This window comes from Hippocampus zosterae, chromosome 6, assembly GCF_025434085.1.
Source record: "Hippocampus zosterae strain Florida chromosome 6, ASM2543408v3, whole genome shotgun sequence".
Lineage (NCBI taxonomy): Eukaryota > Metazoa > Chordata > Actinopteri > Syngnathiformes > Syngnathidae > Hippocampus > Hippocampus zosterae.
In genome coordinates this window covers 14,489,942-14,512,004 of record NC_067456.1, presented here as the reverse complement: position 1 = coordinate 14,512,004, position 22,063 = coordinate 14,489,942, and the positions used below count along the sequence as shown (strand labels likewise).

Sequence of the window (22,063 nt, the reverse complement as noted above, 5' to 3'; positions counted from 1 at the left end):
GACTGGCCAGCATCCACTTGAAAAGTTAAAAGTCAAGCCAGACCTAGTTGCCACAACAATTGCTGCAAGGTCCAAAGTCAACATAAAATCCTAGCAAGGCATTGATGTCAAGTGCGGTTTTACCTGTTAGGCTTTTATTTTTAAGTTTGACCTCGCCACATATTGGAGACGTGTGACCGTAACGCATAGTTTGATAGTTGGCCACGTTCACCGGGGTATCACAATGTAATGCTGAAAGGAACTTTATGTCACCAGAAATGTGCTTATTATTATTTATAAAGCCAAAAAAAAGGGTATTTGAAAATCTTCGTGAAAACAAAAAAAAATCAAGGGATAAATGTAGAGTTACAACTTCCACTCATGATGAAATCGTACAAGCTTTGCACGCAACTGAACAGTAAATGTTTGTTGAATGCCATGACAAGAAGAGAGGCACTATTCCCATCAGAACTATTCATATTGCTTTCTTCTTATTCTTTGTGATTAAATATACGACTGGGACATATTTTGTCTTAGTTTTAATGTGTTTCCATGCCACGTGGTTACATTCAACAATAGGATGCATTCAATTTGCGCCACAAATCTTGCTTCCCTATCCATGTTGACTGATGCATAGCATCAGTAACCAGCTGGTTCACCCAGTTTCCTTGAATCAGACACTGCACTGATACATCCATCCTCCTTCCCCACAGCATTGATCACAGCGAAAAACTTCTTGGCAGGTTTTTCTTTTTGTCCCAGAGCTTTCAGATCCTCGATTACATCCTGAAAGACAATGCGAAAAGATTTAGACGAGACACAGTACCGCTTGTTTTTCCAAAAGCATGCCTTCAGTTCATTTACCTTATCAAAATTGGACTCAAACTGCACTGCATTTTCAGAAGTAACAAATGGAATTGGAGTGGCAATCGCCTCCTTAAGGCTCTTCCCGAACCAAAGGTGGTTTATGATTGCCTGAAAAGGGAAATAGAATTATGCATCTGCCAGATGATACACTTGTGATCAGAGATCACGCTCAGACAAAGAGTGAGGCCAGCACTTCTTTGCAATCTTAACGGCACTTAGCATGGACACGCACTGAGGCCATTCCAGTGGTGATCATAGCGCTACCAGTTGCTCCAATAACCAGCAACCTTGATTTTGACTTGAGTACAGTAGGGGCCATGGATGAAGGGGGCTGCTCCCCTGCAAACAGAACAAAAGCCTCGCGAGTCACTGTTCAGACTCATCAATTTGAAAAGACATGAAGAAAAATGGTTGCAAGTACAATCAGCAGGCGTCTTTTGAATCATAATTTTCCCACTTCAGCAAGTTAGCTTGAATGTAATTTTGCCATATGTCCATCTAATTGTGTGCAAGAATTACAGCCAATCATTCCAGCCTTTCTGAACATACACTCACAGTGAAGGCGGGTCACATGTTCCAATGCTGTGAATCTCACATGGTTTGAACAAAATGCCACATGGTAATTGTTTCTTTATTCAGCCAAATGCCCTCATTTTGACAATGTATTCATTTTAAATCAGTCATTAATCCAGTTGGTTTAACATGCATTTATCAGTGGTAGACAGTGAATCCTGGAGGCCTTTCGTGGGTATTTAGTGATCTAATCCACCTCTTCATAACGTCAACACATCACACAAAATAATATTGAAAATAATAATAATAATCATCATAATAAAAATGCTACATAACGATGGCCACGTTCACCCTACACTAAACTGTTACAAAAAACAACTGAGGATTCACCAACGATTTTCAGTAGCCTTCCAAGCACTCTTCGGTGTCCTTGCAAAGGCCAGATTTAGACTTTTGATGATCTACTGTCGAGGTTGAATGTGTACGGATTAGCAATCATACTGTAGATGCATTGCATACATGTGTGGCATTAAAGAACATTTCACGTATTTGAGGGGGACTACCATTATTAAAATAAAAAAATACAGGACCAACCCTTTATACTGCCTCTGTACAGAAGCTTGTAATCAAAAGAGGAATTATTTATTAACTCCTGTACTGTACATGCTCCCCCAAAAAATCCCAAACTTGACACGTACCGGTATATTAATAGTCACGTCTTGAAACCATTTATATAGTCATATTCACATATTATGTCATACATCTAGCGCCACCTAGTGCCAAGAAATGTCTTTTTTGGGGGGGTTGGATGGATGGATGGATGGAGGTACTGTGCCGAGTAACGTCATATAACAATGATAATGTTTGCAGTACAGAAGATTTTTAAGTGGGAAGCAGAGACAATGCAACAGCAACTTGCCATGCGTGAATATTGAGCATTTTGTGTGGCTGAATAAGCCACCTGAAAAACTGATGTGACCCCCAAAAAGGCTTTAAATGGTATGCTGAGTCTAAACATCACTCCACTCTCCATATAAAAAATGTCATGTTGGGATAGTTTTATTTAAAAAATAAATTAATTAAGACAATTTTTATGTTGTTTGGTTTCTGCTTTTTACATTGCCGCAGTATCAGATCGGGACTCAGTATTGGCAGATCCTCAAAATCAAGCACCTCTGACTCGGGCGCAAAAAAAAAATGTGATCGGGACATCCCTGCAGACAATTCCTGACACTTGAATTGTCACCATGACTGGTTGACTGGTTGGGCACTAAACTGAGTGCCTAAACGGAGGCCACACGACATTGAGGCAAAGCCTCAGTGCTAGTTAGATGAGGATTAATAATTTACACGATACAGAGATCCACTTGGGCCTACCTGCAAATAATTTGTCAACTCTTCCACAGAAGTCACACAGATGACTGTTGAGGATGACTCCGGTTCTTGGAGAAAAGACCCCTGAGCCAAATCTGTAAAGAATATGATCAAGTTACCTTTCACGTGTAGGGTGGAGACGCAACGCATGAAACTACCTCGTTAGTACTGACATGTGGTTGATGCTGCTGGTGACAGAAACAGCAGATCCGTCCTGGGCCAGCACCGACACATGTGTGGTGCCTATGCTGTCTGGATATGGCGTCATGTTGTAATACTGCGGACTGTGTGACATTTTGTCATTGATTAAACTGCGGATGTAGTCGGCGAAGCTGTCCTCTGTGAATTTCGTTGCGAGCTGTAAGAATCACAGAACAGTGTGTGTGTGTGTATGTGTGTGTGTGTGTGTGTGTTATGAGAATCAAAAACTTGAAAAGGTGAAAATTGAAGCTCTACATGTTCTTTTCTTTGCTCTACGTTGTCCTTCACTGGTTATTCGGTGCCCTTTGTGAGGCTCAGCACCGTAGACTATTTAGTCGCAATGGCTTTTGATGAAACCCTTTCCATTTTCTCTGAGCCACGTTAGCTTTGGATGAATAAATTATAGGGTTCATGTGTTCTGTCACTGCATTTTCGTTGCCATACTGCGTATGCACCTCCACTCTTCATCCCAGAAAACGGAGTTAGTGATCAAGTGAAGCGTACAAATGGTAGTTTTTTGGGTGGGGTGGGGGAGTTAATTATTTGTGTATTTTAATTCATTGTAGGCTTTATGTGATCAGTACTTTGGAGCGATTACCGATTCAGTGGGTTTAAAAAAAATAAATAAATAAAACTGATTACCGATCCGATCAGAAGAGTCAATCGATTTTTACATTTATTTACTGTCCAATCAATCCCCACTGTTCGCGCGGGATTAGGACCGGGCAAATAGTCCTAATTTGCATATAATTGATACCCACTGAAATGGATTGGGAGAAAAAGAAAAACCATAAAAATGAAACCTTCCAAAATTCTTCCAAAGACACCGTTCGAATACAAAAATGGGCGGAGAGGACTTAATAAATACTGTTGACTTGACTTGACACCTACATATTGAAATTAATGGACTATAGTCATGTGATAACACTGAAACGTAAAGTTGTGTGTCATCTGCATAAGTATGATAACAGGATAAAGGCTCATGCGACTCCTAACCAGCTTGAAATAAACCCCATCTTATTTCAGCAAGACAATGCCAAACAACATTCTGCACGTTACAACACCGTGGCTTCGAAGTGAAAGAGTGCGAGTACTAGACTGGCATGCTAGTAGTCCAGACCTGTATCCCATTGAAGATATGTGACACTCACCAAGGTCTACCAATAGCTGCAGCCATATAAAACATCTCAAGCCACACAAAAAGTTTCTAGTCTAGACTCAACCGGAAGTCAGCTGTTTTTAAGTTTCCTTTCAAATTAAATTATTCATTATTAGCCTTTTGTAGAGGTCGGATTTTATCAAACTAGTTTTTAATCTATCATGGCAGACCGGGGTGGTAGTCCCTCTTTTTAAAAAGGGGGACCGGGGGGTGTGTTCTAACTACAGAGGAATCACACACCTCAGCCTCCCCGGTAAGGTCTATTCAGGGGTGCTGGAGAGGAGGGTCCATCGGGAAGTCGAGCCTCAGATTGAGGAGGAGCAGTGTGGTTTTCGTCCCGGCCGTGGAACAGTGGACCAGCTCTACAGCCTTAGCAGGGTCCTTGAGGGTATGTGGGAATTCGCCCAACCAGTCTACATGTGTTTTGTGGACTTGGAGAAGGCGTTTGACCGTGTCCCTCGGGGAGTTCTGTGGGGGGTGCTTCGTGGGCATGGGGTACCGAACCCCCTGATACGGGCTGTTCGGTCACTATACCACGGATGTCAGAGTTTGGTTCGCATTGCCGGCAGTAAGTCGGAATCGTTTACAGTGGGGGTAGGACTCCGCTAAGGCTGCCCTTTGTCGCCGATTCTGTTCATAACTTTTATGGACAGAATTTCTAGGCGCAGCCGAAGCGTTGAGGGGGTCCGTTTTGGGGGCCTCAGTATTGCATCCCTGCTTTTTGCAGATGATGTGGTGCTGTTGGCTCCTTCAAACGGGGCTCTCCAACTCTCACTGGAGCGTTTCGCAGCCGAGTGTGAAGCGGTTGGGATGAAAATCAGCACCTCCAAATCTGAAACCATGGTCCTCAGTCGGAAAAGGGTGGAGTGCCCCCTCCGGGTCGGGGAGGAGATCTTGCCCCAAGTGGAGGAGTTCAAGTATCTTGGGGTCTTGTTCACGAGTGGGGGCAGGAGGGAGCGGGAGATCGACAGGCGGATCGGTGCAGCGTCTGCTGTGATGCGGACGTTGTATTGGTCTGTCGTGGTGAAGAAGGAGCTGAGCCAAAGGGCGAAGCTCTCAATTTACCGGTCGATCTACGTCCCAACCCTCATCTATGGTCACGAGCTATGGGTCGTGACCGAAAGAACGAGATCCCGGATACAAGCGGCCGAAATGAGTTTTCTCCGCAGGGTGTCCGGGCTCTCCCTTAGAGATAAGGTGAGAAGCTCGGTCATCCGGGAGGGGCTCAGAGTCGAGCCGCTTCTCCTCCACATCGAGAGCAGCCAGATGAGGTGGCTTGGGCATCTGATTCGGATGCCTCCTGAGCGCCTCCCTAGTGAGGTGTTCCGGGCATGTCCCACCGGACCAAGGACACGCTGGAGAGACTGTCACCCAGCTGGCCTGGGAACGTCTCGTGATCCCCCGGGGAGAGCTGGAAGAAGTAGCTAGGGAGAGGGAAGTCTGGGCTTCCCTGCTAAAGCTGTTGCCCCCGCGGCCCGGCCCCGGATAAGCGGTAGATGATGGATGGATGGATAGTTTTTAATCTGATGTCCTTACATACCACCAAACATTTCAGTATGGCAGTGTCTCAGCATGCCATTGTGGCCAAGGCTGCTTGACTTTCTTATTAATTTGCATGTACCTTAAAGAATTCAAGCTGTAGGACAATGTGTTTTTATAAGAGCAGCTGCTTGCTGGTGTCATATGCTGCCTCTTACATTCAATCCGATGAGTCGACTAATGTCCATTTGGCAACATAAAAGGCTGTAAATAGAACTTTTTATGAAGATTGTATGCATAAGAGCGGAAACTAGGACTTTACCATAGCTTCATAGGAAACTATTTTTTTCTAATTGTTGAACCAGATTCATTTGGTCACAATGACACAGTTCATGAAAAAATGTCTCGTAGTCTGGGACTGGTGTAATGAGTTATTGTTAAGCGTCTTTGGGTCCCTTAGAAGATGCTACATTATTCCAAATTATTATCGTTGTCATTATATTATCATCATCATCATATAGATGAATGAATAAATGGATCCATCCATTTTCCGATCCACTTTATCCTCACAAGGGTAGGAGGGGGTGCTCGAGCCTATCCCAGCCGCCATCGGGCAGGAGGCGGGGGTCACCCTGAACTAGTTGTCAGCCAATTACAAGGCACACATAGACAGACAACCATCCGTGCTCAAATTCACAACTCGGGACAATTTGGAGTGTTCCATTATTATTGTTGTTGTTGATGTTGTTGTTGTGTTCAGCTTTTCCCATCAGGGGCGACTAAACTGTGACTTACCGGTAGTCAGTTCTAACTAATAAAGATTACTTCTTTGCATATTATGACAAGTTTGAGGCATGAACTTAATTCTGAACTGACCTCAAGATCACGGGTATGTTTCTTTAATCCATTCGCAAACTTCAGAGCTTCAATATAGCGGTGATAAAATAATGTTTTTTGTTCATCTCTCAAGGATGCTGGAGTCAGGTCATATCCTGTAGAAACAAAAATACAATGTCTCTTCACACATCTGTTCAATTGAATCTCAGCTGTCATTGTGTACAAAGCCTTAGTCTGGCATGTTGTACAATACAGCTGAGTCACTCTGTGATTTCAAAGTTACAAATCACATCTGGGGACGGGGGGGTTATTCCAGCAAGCAGGTTCAACACGCTCCTCCCCTACACCTGAGTTCCAAGTTGACTTCTTCAGAAATAGATAACGGTTCTACAGCAGTAAAAATGAATTACTGTATAGTTCAATCAAGTCTGAATACTCTCACTTTGCGGGAAAGTTCATGCACGGTCACAGCCAAAAGACATCAATCGGTCCCCAGCATGTCGATTGACCCTGAAAACTGATATAAATATCTCACGTACACTGTTACTGTACTTGCAGTTTCTCAATATGTTTTTATAACTGCTGTTGATTAACATTCCACATTACTAATTGATAATGGCGGATGGGCTTTTCACCTACAAGGCACTCAGATCGCTTCAACACTGATTCAACTACTAATAAAACAGCATCAGGAGCAACCGGGGAGTCGGTATCTTGCTCAAGAGCACTCACAAGGGCCAGGGATCGAGCCATAACCTTTTGGGTGGAAGACGACCACTCCGTCACTGAGCCATGCCGCCCCCCACTAGACCCTTTAAAGCGCCGAGGCACTTTTTGCATCAATGCACATCCAAAGTTGTATGACACTTACTATGCTACTGGTCACTTTAAATTATGGGCATCATCTGCACTACTGTCATTTGAAAAACTAAGAACTTAAGAGTGTTGTGCAACCAGATCAGGGTGTATTCCGCCTTTCGCTTGAAGTTAGCTAGTACATTCCCCGGTTTCCTCTCGCGACTATGTTCCGTATAAGCGGCGTTGAAAATGGATGGATGGATCATCAGAAGGACAGCCAAAGTTAGATGTTCGGGGGTTCTAAGTTCGAGAAAACAGACTTGGATAGTTTGGACACATGCTCAAAGGAGTGATAATGAGTATATTGGTCGGAACGTGATGGGGACGGCGCTGCCATGAAAGGGAAAGAGGAAGACCTAAGAGAAGGTTGACTGATGTAGTGAGGAAAGACATGAGGGTTATGTTAGGGAGGGGGATGCAGAAGGTACAGTAGGCTACACTGGTCAATGATTTTTCTCACTGCCTGACACACTGTTGCTTTTATGTAAAACAAACCTCCCATGAGCAAAGAAATGAATTAATTGTGCGATATACAAAATTTGCCTCAATGTCAATGCAAATCTGCTGTATGTGAGGTCAACGATATAGAGCCAGAAAATGTTATTCAGGTAAATAACTGGCTGATGAAAAGCAGTATTGTCCAATTCATCTGGAAATGCCAGTGTATCATTTTTGATGTAGATGTGCTTCAATATCTACGTGATTGCAAAGAAACAGACAAATAATGTCTGCCTAAGGTGGGAGGAGACGAGTAATAAGTCAGGATTTAGCATACAAAACCTGCAAGCAAGCAGGGAAGGTTCACAGAGTCTGTTACAGTGGCGAATGAGTCGGAATTTCTCTACACAGCTCTTTGAAATGGCTGCTTCAGGATTTTCCTCATCTCAGGGTCAATTTCCTCCGAGCTTTTGCATAGCCTACTAACTGGAATACCCCTGTGGTCTGTGTGGTGAAACAACCTTTCAGGATGTTGAGGACAAAGCTAAGGATGTTTCCACCTCCAGGGGGTGGAGCAATATACATCTGATATTCTCCCAGAGGAACTGTCCATGGATCGCTCACTGTTGGTCTGTAAGATGCCAAGTCCTGCAATGTCAGCAACCCTCCTGGGCAAACACATGGGAACAAATGGTTCCAAACTGAACAAAGAAAAGAGCTACTCATATTTATTACTTGGAATGGATCAAATGAAGAACTCAAATGCAAAAGGCAATGTCTTGCATTTTTGTGAATGATTGCTTTTTGAATCATTTCTTCTTCCCAGTTGCAGGTAAAAGATTAAAATTGTATGTAGCGTATGCTAAATGAATATACTGTCTATTAAACCATTGGAGGGCTATTTTCTGTGTGAGAGGAGTGGGGTGGGTGGAGCGGTCAAGTTAGATGGAATGTATTGAAGGTGAAAGGTCCTTGATGTCATTAAATTTCAAAATCAAACAACTCTTCGGAAAATATTTTGTTCCAAAACAGAAAAATGTCACTGAATTATTGAAATATTTGGCTTTCTCAAGAAAAAGGAATCATGTACTACAACCACAATCTCTTGAGCTAACCCTTCACCTTAATTTCAATTTGCCCCTAACACTTAAATAGACGAGACAAGTCGCATTGACCGCTGTTCTCTTTATCAGTGCTGCTATCCTTCAGATCCTGTGACTCCACTTGATTATGGACACTTCTTTGAATAAAATGCATGCGAATAACATGACACATTTTTAGAGGCATCTATAGAATGGACATCCTGAGATGTTCTCCAAGGTAACTAATGCTGTCATTGCTAATGTTGGGAGATCGTTTAGTGTCACAGCGGATCTTACTAGGGGAAAGCGTAACAAAGTGAACGTCTCATTAGCACGACACCAAAGTAAATACTGCAAATGTTTGCCTCCTGAGGTTGTGCTACCAGCACTGTTGTAGGAAGGACGGTGCGCTGCTCTTTATTTAGATGAATCTTCAAACATGGTTACATTCATCCTAGTTAATCTGGGGCAATTATCCTAATTTTTTAAATTTTTTATTTTGTTGAAAACTACTTGCTAAGTTTTAAATGGCGATTGTTGGCTTTTGCGTTTGGACTGTTCAATTATATTTGAACAGTCTACCCGATATTATTGTCGGGTAGACATAATATATAGTTCTACCGTCTCTGTTACCGATTTGTTGCTTCACTGTTATATGTTAGTTGCTCCATGTACAGCACTTTGTACGCAGAGATGGCTATTTGAAAGTGCTCTATAAATATAGTTGAGTTGAGAGAGAGAAGGAAAACAGATCATGATTGAATTCATCTGACAATACCTGCCTCCTGTACGTCTCGGATTAAATCTTCCGCTATTTTTCCAGTGTAGAAAGCATCTGCTCCAAGATTTGCTATTGTCTCCAATGTGTTGGCAAGTGCCTCGAATTTTACAACATCTCCTGTTTTCAGCAGGTTTCCATTTTTATCGGAGAACAGGTCACTAGAGGATAAATGCAGTATGAGAATCCTTCTAATCATGCGACATTGTATCAAGGATGCACACTTACTAGGTACAGCTGCCCAACCAAATACAATGAGAGCTGTTTCTAGTATTTTGTCACCTTATTTAGCTATATGAAACGGACAAAGAGCGACAAAAAGCTACATTCTTGTACCACTCCACCTTTTGTGAATCTGGTACAACACTATCAGGAGTAATGGTGGCTAGCTCAATGATTAGCTTGTATTGTATTCAGAACATCAATGTAAGGGCAAAATTGATGGAAGATGTTGTCCAGTCAAATTGTGTTGGGGGGGGGGGGGTGTCCTACCGCAGCGGCTGGGTCTCGTTCGTATCACAAATATGCAGGTATTGACCAAGGATTTGTTGAACAGGAAACCCCTGTCTGGCCAGCTGAATGGTCGGCTGGAAGAGGGTTGCCCATGGCAACTTGCCATAAAGCCTGTGCGCTTCTTCATAGCCACGGATTTCTCCTGGGATTCCAATCCACATGTGACCAGGATGGGGGACAACTGAAATACAATGCATACTATAATCAGCCACAGCGCATCACTAGCTTTAAGTATGGAGTGCACTATTGTAAACTACAACTCTCTCTCTCTCTCTCTCTCTCTCTCTCTCTCTCTCTCTCTCTCTCTCTCTTTCCCTCACAATCACTAATTTCCAGGGGAAGGGAAATGGCCAAACTACTTCAACAATTATATGGGGTATTTGATAGTGTAAATAGAACTCTCTGGCCTGCAGTCTATACTTTGCTCTCCCTTGCGCTATGGGAATTATTTGTTTACACTGCGGAGAAAAAAATGGAATTCACCACACTCAGCATTTAAAATCGTTGCTGATGTGTGATAATAAAGAAATCTATGGGCTGCCTAGGTAAGGAATTTTAGTGTGTCTACCCTTGCTATAAGTGGCCAACAAAAATGGGATACCTGACATGAAAAGGGAAGAATCGGGACATGACTGCAATGTATCGGCCTTGTACTTCTCAGGGACACGTTCTCTGGAATTGATGATTTTTACTTTTCCTGAGGAAAGAGGAGACAAGAGTTGTTTTTCAGCTCTCTCGATTCTGAGTTCGGTCCATTAGAACTTTGATGTGTGAGTGAATGTGACTTGGCACCGGTACTGTCCATCACTGTGAATATGGCTCCGCCCCCAAGGCCCAAGCTCTGAGGGTTCAGGACAGAAGTGCAGAGCAGAGCAGCAATGGCGCCATCTACCGCCGAACCCCCTTTTTGAAGCATGTCCCTGAAAGATAACAATCACACTGCTGATATTGACTTGAAATGTTGTTGGGGTTTTTTTTATTACAAAGGTTATGATTTTTTCATCATATTTCTTAGGTTTACCCGGTTGTGGTTTGTGTCAAAAAGTGGTTAAGAGTGGACCAAGCCTAATCTCCCTCCTGAATCTTGGCCTCTGTGACCCCCCAAACATTAACAGCCCTTCAAATGCTTCAATCGAGGTTCAACATTTCGTTACATGTTTTGCTTTCCACACATCATGAACAGTCAGTGCACACAAACACACTATTATACAAATGTCAGATGATAGACATGCTGTGCGCTAGGTGTGAGAGGATTGAAAAAAAAACAGCCTGCAAGATCCAATAATAATAGCAAGTAAATTCCATGTTTTTGTAGATTTCATTTTTCAAGTAATATAGGAATCCTTCGTTTTAGCGATTAATTGGTTCCGCTCCATATGCTTATCATTCGGTTTGAATGGTGGACAGTTTAATTATTTAGCCACTACGGATGAGCAGGTGAATATGAGAGGGTGAACATTTGCTCATAGAAGTTGTCTTGCTTCTAAAGAAATAGTGTGTGTCCACTTCTCAGTCACTCAGCCCCATTATCAAACTAAACAGAAATTCCTCTTACCGTCCAATTTGTGAACATGTCCCGGTGTCTGCAGCCACTGCACCATGAGAGAAGAAACCTTGTGGACACTTGCGCCTCCCAAGTTGACTGATGCACACAGACACGACAATGACACAGAACACCAGCATCAGTGCGCAACACGCATACAATTGCCCCTTTGACCTGGCCATGGCTGCTTCTCCTCTCGCCGCTCATTCAGGTTGCGTCCAAAAACGTGACTTATCTATTTATGACTACAGTATGTGAAAAGTGTGAAGGGATGTGCCTGCGTATTTCTGGGTGTTTGTGTGAGTGCAGCGATAAAGTCGGGATGTCAAAAAAAATATCTTCAGAGAATGGGCTGAACTGGGCAGTCAGGCTCCACCTCTGCCTGCAGTGCAAGAAGTGGAGCACAAGTTTTAGAATATTTAAGTCTGTTTTCTCTCCCCGGTCCATAAGTAAATAAATAAAACTGAAACGTTTTCATAGAGCTTATTGAAAGTATATTCAAGATATGCTCCAGTTTAAAAAGATGTTGGTGCCTTAATTCTCCCCCAATTCTTGAATGATGCAGACAACCAAACTAGAAATGTCAAAGGTATAAAAATGACAACTTTCAGGTAAAACACCAGTCAAGTGTGGCCTCCAACTGATAACATTGCACTCATTGGACTGTCAAAAGTGCGGCAGGCAAAAATGTATTCATCATCTGTGTCTGTATTGGTGTCGATGTTGTAGGTCTGTACCGTACTCATACTCATAAAAATGCACTGATGCTACACACACACACACGATACCATTTTACCAGGCTGACATATACAATACCTTTGGGATAGGAGCGATGACAGTTCTGTGGCATCGCTTTAGGGTGAACACACATGACAGGCACAGTACTTTTAGCCGACCGCAAATTATGCGCTGCTCGGTGAAGGCGGCTGCCCCGCGAGCCCTTCAGCAAGCACCGAGGTTCCAGCACTGTTGGTGCTCCACACTGCTTGGATCCGTGCCGCTCAGCTCCAGCTGGGCTTGTTGCCTTCGAGTTTAAAAAATGTATCACTTCAGTAGTCCTGTCACAGTTTCATGTTATAACTTGTGATACCCTCAAAAAGTAGTCTTGTATAGCTTCTTACTTATTTTAAAGTTAATGAACACTTTTCAGTTGGTTATTTCATTTTATGTCTGTGGACCTCAACTATCACTGAGGAAAAGCACTTTTCCGAAACCTGTTTTTACTTTAGAACATTGTAGTGACTGACCGTGATTGAAGCAGACAAGTAAAGACGACCTCCCACTTCTTTCTTCAAACAAAGCATTGTTGTGGACACAAATGTCATGTAGACGACCAAGGCATCATAAAGTTCACAATTTCTGAATGAGTCACTTTAATTGTAAATGGTTTGGATCCAGTGTTTCCTTTGTGTTTGTTGATCCCTTTAGTGACAATGAAAATCAACCATTTGTCTTTTACCATACAAGTGACAGGAATTTATGAAGGTCACAAACTCATTATGTCAGGATTTTAAGATGTCTAAATTGCCCATTTCATCATTACAGCCATGGATCTGAAGAGAGACTCTCAAGTGGCTTAAAAAGAAAGTGTGTGTTGTGGAATAGTATGTAGTACAAGTGGTTTGTATTACATCATTATTAAAGTGTAATCTGTAAGCAAAAAAGCGCGCTCACTAAAATGCTCCAAGAGCAGGCTATTTGTGTTTTTTTTCCCTCTCACATGCCAAGGTATACACACACTTATGCAATAAAAAACATTTTGATTGAACAGGTCTCTGACTGTAATCATTTCCTGATTTGTGATGCACTGATTTAAGTCCAACCATTACGGAGAGAAACAACTGGCGCCACGGTGACTGTGTGGCACTGAGGGCCGTATAATTGTTCAGAGTCCACTGATGTATTGAATTGCAGTAAGACAACATCAAGATGTGGTCTGTCTTCCACCAACATCGCAAAGCATCTTGGGTAGTGAGGTTTACAGCTGATTTCAAATGGGGGGACGAGCCAGGAGCCAAACGGAAGAGGGTGTTGGTCATAAAATATAAAATCCGGATATGGCAACACATGCCTTTCAAACTAAAGGTCTTCAAAAATAATTGTGTGATAATCAGAGGGGACATTCTCATCCATCCATAATTTTTCCAATCTGCTGAACCCCTTGAAAATGTGATAGTTGTTAAAATCTTGACTCAAACTAGTGCCAATATTCAGCAGTCTGAAAAAAAGTGCATCAAGTTCTCGCATGAACAATCTAGTGTTCATGCGAGAACTGCGGCGACGCTTGGCTTAGTATCACATTTTATTTTGAAATGTGTAACTGGATGTAGCTACACATATAACTCTTTCGATGTCTTTACACTGGGTGTCTTTCCCGGTGGATCTTTAGTATTTATGGCAAATTTGGCCTGTCAGCGGTTGGTCGCCACTACAGACACAAAGACGGAGTGTCAAATTATTGGTTGGGGTGCATTTTTGGTCAAACACAAGTGGTGTGTTTTCCCGTTTTGGACTTCCATTTTGGGTTTCGAAGAAATGTGCTTTTATGTTGACTGATATCCGTCTGCGTGCACTGCAGTGGTGCGCAGCTTGGCCAGGAGGGAACACCTGTGTGCCTTCTCTTCTGCTCCCATATGATTACATTATGAATGTTGAGCAGGTATGGACGCACGCACGATTCAATGTGTCGAACAATCAGAGGTGCGGGGGCGAATGCAAAGAAAAGACTGACGTCAACTCGAGTGTTTGTCGTGAATGTTGTGGCTCATGATGGAATGTGTGGCGAGCCTTTATAAGTCTTTGTAGCTACACTGTAACCTTTGCGAATTTCATTCTGTGGTTTGATACAACCAGACAGTTTTCCCCAGACGCAGTGCTTTGTGTGGGTGTGTGCGCGTGTGAGAGAGAGGGGGTGGGATGCGGGGGTGTCTTGAAGCTTTCAGACAGGATGATCGGGGCCGGGAGGACATTTATCACAGGATTACACGACCATATTTGGTGAGGCATCTTGCTGGAACGCTGATCACAGTTGACACGAAACCCCTCGGGGTTTGGCTGTTGGTTTATTATAGTTATATAATCACAGTCATTTATTATTTATTCATAATTGTTGTTATTTCAAAAAGGAATGACAGACTTCATATCACCTCTAACATCACCAAAAGGATCGCCAACAGAATCCCAATTATAAACGTGTGTGGGACTGAGGGCATTGGCACTGCTTATATAATGTTGTTTTGTGTGTGTGTGAATGGATATGTACCAACTGGGAGGAAATAACCACGGAAATACTTGGGTTGCGTGAGTTTGAATCAGAGCAAAAACAATCTTGTTAGGTTAAATGAAGACTCAAAATAGTGCCAATTTTCTTTGGTCAATATGTACCCTGCAATTGGCTGGTGACCAATACACGCTGTGGTCATGGATCGTAGGAGGTCTTGGACTCAACATTTTGAGTGCACAAGATTTCAAAACAAGTAAACAACAGAAATAAACAACAAATGATGTGGCTTCAAGATTCTGACTCATGGTTGTTTTGAGTCGTTTTGGTTTTCTTCCGGATTCCCGTGTATGCGACGGATCGAGGGTGGCCTCTAAGGTCAAACAAAAACCATTATTGTTTCTGAAATAGCTGGTATGGAAGCAACAACCACGTTAAAGGTCTTTAAATTCCTTTCCCATTCTGGACCTTGAACATCTTGAAATGCTTGGGACATTAAGTCTCAGACTTCTGATTTGCTGACTGACATTTGGTGTTTGTTTTATTATAGGTTCATTTTGTTCCTTTCTATTTATAAGATAAGATTACCTTTATTTGTCCCACACTGGGTAGATTTATTATTATTATTGCATCCATCCAGAATCTCAGTAGAGTTACAGGTGAGTTGGAGCCTATCCCAGGTGAGTTTGGGCAAGAGACAAGGTACACCCTTGGTCTTGAAATGTTATTTGTAGAAATTGAGGAAATTGGAATAGTTTAACTTTTTTTACTTGAACCCCCTTTTTGTGGATTACATGATGCGGCTCAGACACAGCCAGACTCCGTCTCCAGCGGTACCCACATAAAAGGAGTTTGAAACCCCTGATTAAGAGTCCTTACTTTAGCTAAGAAACGGGTTTTTGGAATGTGACAGGAAGCCGGAGAACCTGGACAAAGTCGATGCAAGCGCGGACTAAAATGCAAACACAGAAAGGCTGGCACTGGGATTCAAAGCTGTAACTCAGAAACCTGTAACTCAGAACTGTGGATGTAATAAAACAGGTGGATGTAATAAAATGAATGGACAGGCTGATCGTTCAGTTATTTACCAACGAGTCACAATTTCCCTTTTTTAATCATAGCAAGAAGTTTGTGGATGATAATGCATACCTGTCAACTCATACGGTTTAGCCATAGTTCATACGGATTTTGTGGTGAATCTTACGTATATGGCCGTATCGGACAAATCATACGGATTCTGAAAATTTCCAGTTTTTTTTTCACCAACTTCAAATGATTTGGAGTTGGTGAAAAGAGTAACGCAGGAATACAACTCTGAACACAGTAATGCCACTAAGAATGATGATTAGACATTAACCAGACATTGTATTATGGAGATCTACAATAAACATCATTGAAAATGTCGTGGGTTTTTTTCTGCCGTTATTTTGACATATAAAATGCTCTGGTATGTTATAAGGAGTTTTTGCTCTTTATAAGGATTTTTTTTTTGGGTAGTTTATGCAGGTTGGCGCTCCGAAAAGTTGACAGGTATGAGAATGCTTGAATAGATGGGCAGGCAGATCGATGGATGAAATAGACAGACAGACAGAAATAAAGATTTAAGCCCCCCCCCCCCCCTCCACGATGTCAGTTCCAGCCTTGTCGTCGCCGCTCTTTATCTCCGTCTGTCCTTGTTTTTTCAGGGAGCGGATAACCACGAGGCGCAGCGTCTGTCTTCATTTGTGTGAGAGAACGGGAGAAGGTGCGGCGCGAGCACCACCGGCCCGAAAGCAAGCATGAAGAGAGCAGCCCTCTTTACCCAGAGCTGAAATGCTAAGGTTGGAGAGCGAGGGTGCCGGATTAAATCAACAGACTGATTACTTTCAAGTCGCGGGCAGGAAGAGCTGATTGAGACAACAGCCTTTGTGTGGTTTGATGCTGCTCCCAGTCCCCATCCAAAACAAGACCCGTTAGCTGCTATCCGCATCTCCCTTCTGCTGTGAGATTGAAACGTGTGAAGCAGAACCCAGATGGAGTGGTCACTGGAGGGTGTGAGAGAGATGGTGGCCGGAGGGATGCAGTCCGTGAGAGAGTGTGAGATCTGTGCTTGTGGCACAGTGGTGTGTGTCCTGCTGCTGTTCCTGTGGTACTGCTACAGGGTGGGCCGCGATCACAGCTCGAGTCCATTGCGCGGCAGGTATCTGACCGGTTCGAGCAGGATTGGAGGGGTGGTGGGGGGCTTCATCGGCTCAGACTGTCGTAATCGAGGCAAAGGGAAATCCGGCTCCATGTTAGAGGAGCAGAACGGCTTTGCTTTCTGCCAGTCGTCCGAGTGTTTCCGCTGCACCAGCGCCGGAGAAAGTCTGAACCAGAGGCTCTACCACAGCCTGCAGGAATACGCCAAACGCTACACCTGGTCGGGTATGGGCAGGGTGCACAAAGGAGTACGCGACCAAGGTCGATACCTTAACACCCGACCAACCATCCAGCGGCCTGAGGTCTTCTTCCTACCTGATCTACCGTCAGCTCCTTTCTTCTCCAGGGAAATTCAAAGACACGATGTGGAATTCCTGGAGCAGAGCTTCCCCGCCCTTTTGGCTGAGTTTGAGACGATCTACAATCAACCACCCGCCCGCAGCGGCTCCCCCCTGCCACCGGGTTGGAAAGCCAACTCCACTCCTCGTGGCCAATGGTGGACTTACTACCTGGTCAACCAAGGCACCCCACTGGTACTTAATGTCAGGAGGTGTCCACGGGCCTGGAGGGTGTTGGGCCAGCTGCGTACTTTCATCGCCAACAACGTGTTCGGAAACGCCTGCTTCTCTGTGCTGTCGCCGGGAGCTCTAATCACTGAACATTATGGTCCGACAAACGTGCGGCTGCGCTGCCACCTGGGTAAGAGTGTGAATCGGCTGAGTTAAACACATTCGAGCAGATGTGCCGTGTGGACTAGCTGCGCAACAGCAGCTAAGTATTTCAGAAGGAGCACACAGGAAGTGGGTTACACGCAAGGAAATCCAGAGTGCTTTCCTCCCGTCTGATGCACATTTTTCTCTTCCAAGAGTGCTTCAGACTTCAGTGTTATCAGTCATACAGCTTCAGTTTCTAATTGTGGCAATCTAGCTGAAGCATTAATACAAAATTCCTGTCACACATCTTTACAACTGAATCAGTGCACTTCAATAATTAAAATTTTTTTTTGTAAAGAAATAAAAACACTGCCATATGTTGGTGCCTGGCCCCTCATTCAATTGTGATCTCTGCAGACATGATAACATGCATGCCAAATGACCGACATTATAAACACTCCTGAGCTATCATTTAAGTGATATTCCGCGTGCAGGACAACAAAAAGCAATCCAGTACAATAATAACAATTGCAATTGCTATTGGTGATTTTCAAAGTTATGAATTTGATCGTGGTGTTTTGTTGGTTTTTTTTTTTTTGGCAGGTCTCAGAGTGCCCCCCTCATGTGAGCTTGTAGTTGGTGGAGAGCCCCAGTGCTGGTCGGAGGGCAGCTGTCTGCTTTTTGATGACTCTTTCCTCCACAGGGCCTTCCACGAGGGTAAGCATTTCAACTTTTTATCATGAAGACTGCTCGACCGAAAACAAGAATCCAGAAGCAACTATAAGTGAAAAGCAACACTGGAATTTTTTGGGGGTGATGACTTTCTGGGTTCTGTTTGTAGGGGGTCCAGAAGACGGCCTCAGAGTGGTGTTCATGGTGGACCTCTGGCACCCCAATGTGGCCGCCGCTGAAAGACAAGCCTTAGACTACATCTTCACTCCAGGCCGCTTGGAAGAGAAGGAAGTCAAATAGGTGAACGGATGTGAAGCATCGTATCCAAGCAAGAGGTAGAAGCCTGTGTGAGTGTGTGCCAGAGAACAAATGTCACATTCACTGTGTGCACATCTGAGAAGCTGCACAAATATTAGCCTCATGTCGTGTCAAACGACCGCATTTAACAGCACATTCACCATTTACTTATAATGAGTGCCAGCTGTATTTTGGACCGTGACAATTGTTTTCGGATTTTTATTTATTTATTGCCTTGATAGATCGTCACAAAGGATTTGAAATAAAACAATCAGCATTATTGTAAGAGGTTTTACAAAAATCTGGTATTTTTAATACTAATGTCCATCGACTGCAGACTCCAGGCTGTCATTGACTCCAAAGTAAAACCTCTTAAATTACAGTAGGCTTTGTGACATCTGGAATGTTTTAGTTCAAATCCATTGCCGTGTCTTTGTTCACACAAAACACTTCTGAATCTTCAGCATTGGTCATGCAGAGCATTGTTTGCTTATTTTTAAATACAAAAATACACATGAGCTCATTTGGGAACTTGCCAAAACAGTCCATTTGGCATCAATCTGTAAAGATGGGCAATCAGCCACCTGTAGAATGTAGAATTGGAGATTATTAGGTTTGATATTTAACTGATGAAGCCAATGTCTAAACTAGATATTTGTACCATTGGTCTCATCTAAATATCTTTGATAACAGGGGTGCAACACATCAGTCATTACGTGAATGTTTACATAGCTAATGCGGCTGAGGTCGCTTATTGTCCACAGAGTCCCCACCTGCTTGTAAAACAAGACATGGTCGAAAAGCACATTTTTTGGGGGGGTGGAGGATAATATGAATCAAACTGTGGCGATACAATGAAGATGAACATGTTTTGCTAAATTTGCTAAACGGTGGTAATTTGGATGTATTTGGTATTACATTTGTATTCTTGTAAATACAGTATGTAAGCGTTGAAGTTAAATTGGGGGTGAAATGGTTTGATGTGTTTTGAAATAACAGTCTTTAAATGCTTATAAATATCATGTTGTCTTGAGTTAGTTAAATTTGCCGGTCCAAACACAATGTTGGTTGCAATTGATAGATTCTGTAAAATACTTTTGAAGTTGCTACGCTGCTGTTCTTGAGAGATTTTATTTTGTGTTATGCATGACCTGCAAGCATTCATCAATACGTTTATATAACCCGAATCCAAATTATCACCCATCATACTGGATTCGTGCTGTTTAAAAGGGACTTTTTTTCTCTCTTTTTGCACATGAAAAGTAATCTCAAGCAGCTTCGCGTGATGTTTGCGAACTAACACCGATGTTTACAATGTGTAAGAACAATGACACTCACATTGAGCTGTCTGTTTTTAATTTTTGATTTGGGGATGACTGTCGTCAATATGAAGAAGAGCATAATTATCAAAGCTCATTCTTTAGACTTCATGGTTTAACAAAATTGTTTCCATTTGGATTGAGGACAGTGCCAAACTAACTCGCTTGTAGTGGCTTCAGCGACCTCTGCTGTTTGAAGTGATAATTACAGGACACTGGTGCCTACTGCTGTTGCCACCCAGTTCCTTTGTGGCAAGGAACTGCAAAGAGAAACTATTTAAAGGACTTTGACATGTTGAGATGATATTTTGTAATGTTATAGTATAGCATTCTGAGCTTTCTGACTGATTTAGCAGGGGATGTTGTGTAATGCTTGTGCGTAGAGAGACAATTGACAGTGCCTTCAGAAGTCTTTACAAACTACTTTTGAAATTAAGTATTTCTTACCATGTTATTGTGTGATGAGTTATAACCTACAACAGTTTAGTCGGAATATCAACCATCCGTGAACCATCAATGTTGTGTTTTCTTTTTTTTTTTAATGCTATTGTATTATATATATTCCGGTTATGTTGCTTCCTTGCGTCAATTTTCAAGTGTTTCTGCACATTTAATAAATGGTCAACAATATTAATGTTGTCAGTTCTTTCCTAAAAGACACTTTGAAATGATGTTGCATACCTTGTGGATTCACAGCTGTCTATCACACAATAGTCGTATTTAAATTGCAGCGAGGAAATTACTTAAGACTCATTGCTAATACTGAATGTTTGTTTCGTGTTAATTTGAAATTCTTTATTTTAAAAACAAAACATATAGCTCGTTTGCGTTTTTGCAAACTGCCCTGCAAATGGCTGGTGCCCAGTCCAGTGAACCCCACCTCTGGCCCAAAGTCAGCTGTGGGTCCAACTCACCGATCCTGGTGTTGAGACGCAGCAAAATGAATGACAGGATGCAAAGTGTGACTTTCTCTATTGTGTTGTTTTTATTCTTGTGCTTGTTTGAGACAAATCAAAGCAAAGGTTACTTGACATACATTATGGAGAGACGTAAGGACCAACAACAATTTCAAATTTCAAAAATGCAATTTTAACACATTCTAGTGTGCCAACAAACACATTCAAGCATGAACTCAATACAAAACTTTAGTGATTCACATGTGGTGAGAGTTTCATGACTGGTGAGGTGAGACACTACTTCTTTGGAGTCAAATATAAAAATATGGACCCAAAATTGAAGATTAGCCTATATTTCAATTTTGACTTTAACTGAAACATGTGTCAAATAAAGTCACTTTTGAATATTTGTTTTCAAAGCTTCTAATTATGGTTCAATCACATGCACATTGTTGAACAATGAAGAAAGAAAAAAGAAAAACAAAATAATATTGAAGATAAATTCAAGCTCGTTTTTTTTTTCCAGATCTAGCTTTAAAACAAATAATATACATTTGTTCTTCCTCATTTAACATTCATTTCAGAGAAGAGAGCGCTCTGATGATATAATTACCTAGATTTCTGGTATCATAACTGCATGTCTGATATTTCTAACAAGTCCATGTCAAAATCTGGAACGAATTTGACGAGTTATGACGACTATATTGGAGCCAAACACAGCGACCCCAATGCAAGTGAATGCGACTCGCAGTTCAAGGTGGTCAGAGGTTTGCATAATCCTCAACCAGCCAAGGCTTTCTCGAGGCGTTGAGTACTTCGAAGACTATGGGCTTCATTGCGCCAGTGGGGCGCAGCACTGTCACCTGCTGGCAGCGGCAACATACTTGCTTTCCGCCATCGTGCACTTTCGGTCGGTTTTCTGGCCGATAAGAAATACTAGAAATGTCCCACACATTCGTGTAATACAGTAGAGAGGCCGTTGAACGTCAACGCGTGTAGTACATGCGAGATACAACATGTTTATTGACGATAGAAAGTCAAACAGCAGCATCTGTGTGCGTGCCTGAGTCTTTTTTTACTCTTCACATGCAGAAAACGGACAACAGGGGGCGGCACTGCCTTACTTGTCTGCCTTAACCGCACAACTGAGAAACACCAAGACTAGAGCAAACCCCACTTGAAAGTGTGAAGCGGCTAGGTTGTGGGA

At 42.6% G+C, this 22,063-nt stretch overlaps 2 protein-coding genes across 4 annotated transcripts; one reads left to right on the top strand and one right to left on the bottom strand.

The window, feature by feature from the left end:
* Window positions 1-148: 148 nt before the first annotated feature.
* ggt5a (gamma-glutamyltransferase 5a) lies at window positions 149-12,989 on the bottom strand. Of its 2 annotated transcripts, XM_052067571.1 has the most exons (13): window positions 12,438-12,989; window positions 11,634-11,720; window positions 10,871-10,998; window positions 10,680-10,775; window positions 10,058-10,259; window positions 9,566-9,726; window positions 8,227-8,373; window positions 6,449-6,564; window positions 2,907-3,091; window positions 2,737-2,828; window positions 1,079-1,185; window positions 844-954; window positions 149-765 (listed from the first exon to the last, which is right to left on the bottom strand). In XM_052067571.1, the coding sequence occupies exons 3-13, from the start codon at window positions 10,992-10,994 to the stop codon at window positions 619-621; spliced, it is 1,488 nt and encodes a 495-aa protein (XP_051923531.1). In that variant the 5' UTR covers window positions 10,995-10,998; window positions 11,634-11,720; window positions 12,438-12,989; the 3' UTR covers window positions 149-618. The 2 variants fall into 2 exon arrangements, with proteins under 2 accessions (XP_051923531.1, XP_051923530.1); XM_052067570.1 differs by lacking the exon at window positions 12,438-12,989 and having other exon boundaries at window positions 11,634-12,013.
* Window positions 12,990-13,948: 959 nt separating this feature from the next.
* On the top strand, window positions 13,949-20,590 carry asphd2 (aspartate beta-hydroxylase domain containing 2). 2 transcript variants are annotated; one of them, XM_052067577.1, is made up of 4 exons: window positions 13,949-14,280; window positions 16,527-17,718; window positions 18,276-18,389; window positions 18,514-20,590. In XM_052067577.1, the coding sequence occupies exons 2-4, from the start codon at window positions 16,854-16,856 to the stop codon at window positions 18,642-18,644; spliced, it is 1,110 nt and encodes a 369-aa protein (XP_051923537.1). In that variant the 5' UTR covers window positions 13,949-14,280; window positions 16,527-16,853; the 3' UTR covers window positions 18,645-20,590. The 2 variants fall into 2 exon arrangements, with proteins under 2 accessions (XP_051923537.1, XP_051923538.1); XM_052067578.1 differs by lacking the exon at window positions 13,949-14,280 and adding an exon at window positions 14,289-14,618.
* Window positions 20,591-22,063: the final 1,473 nt, after the last annotated feature.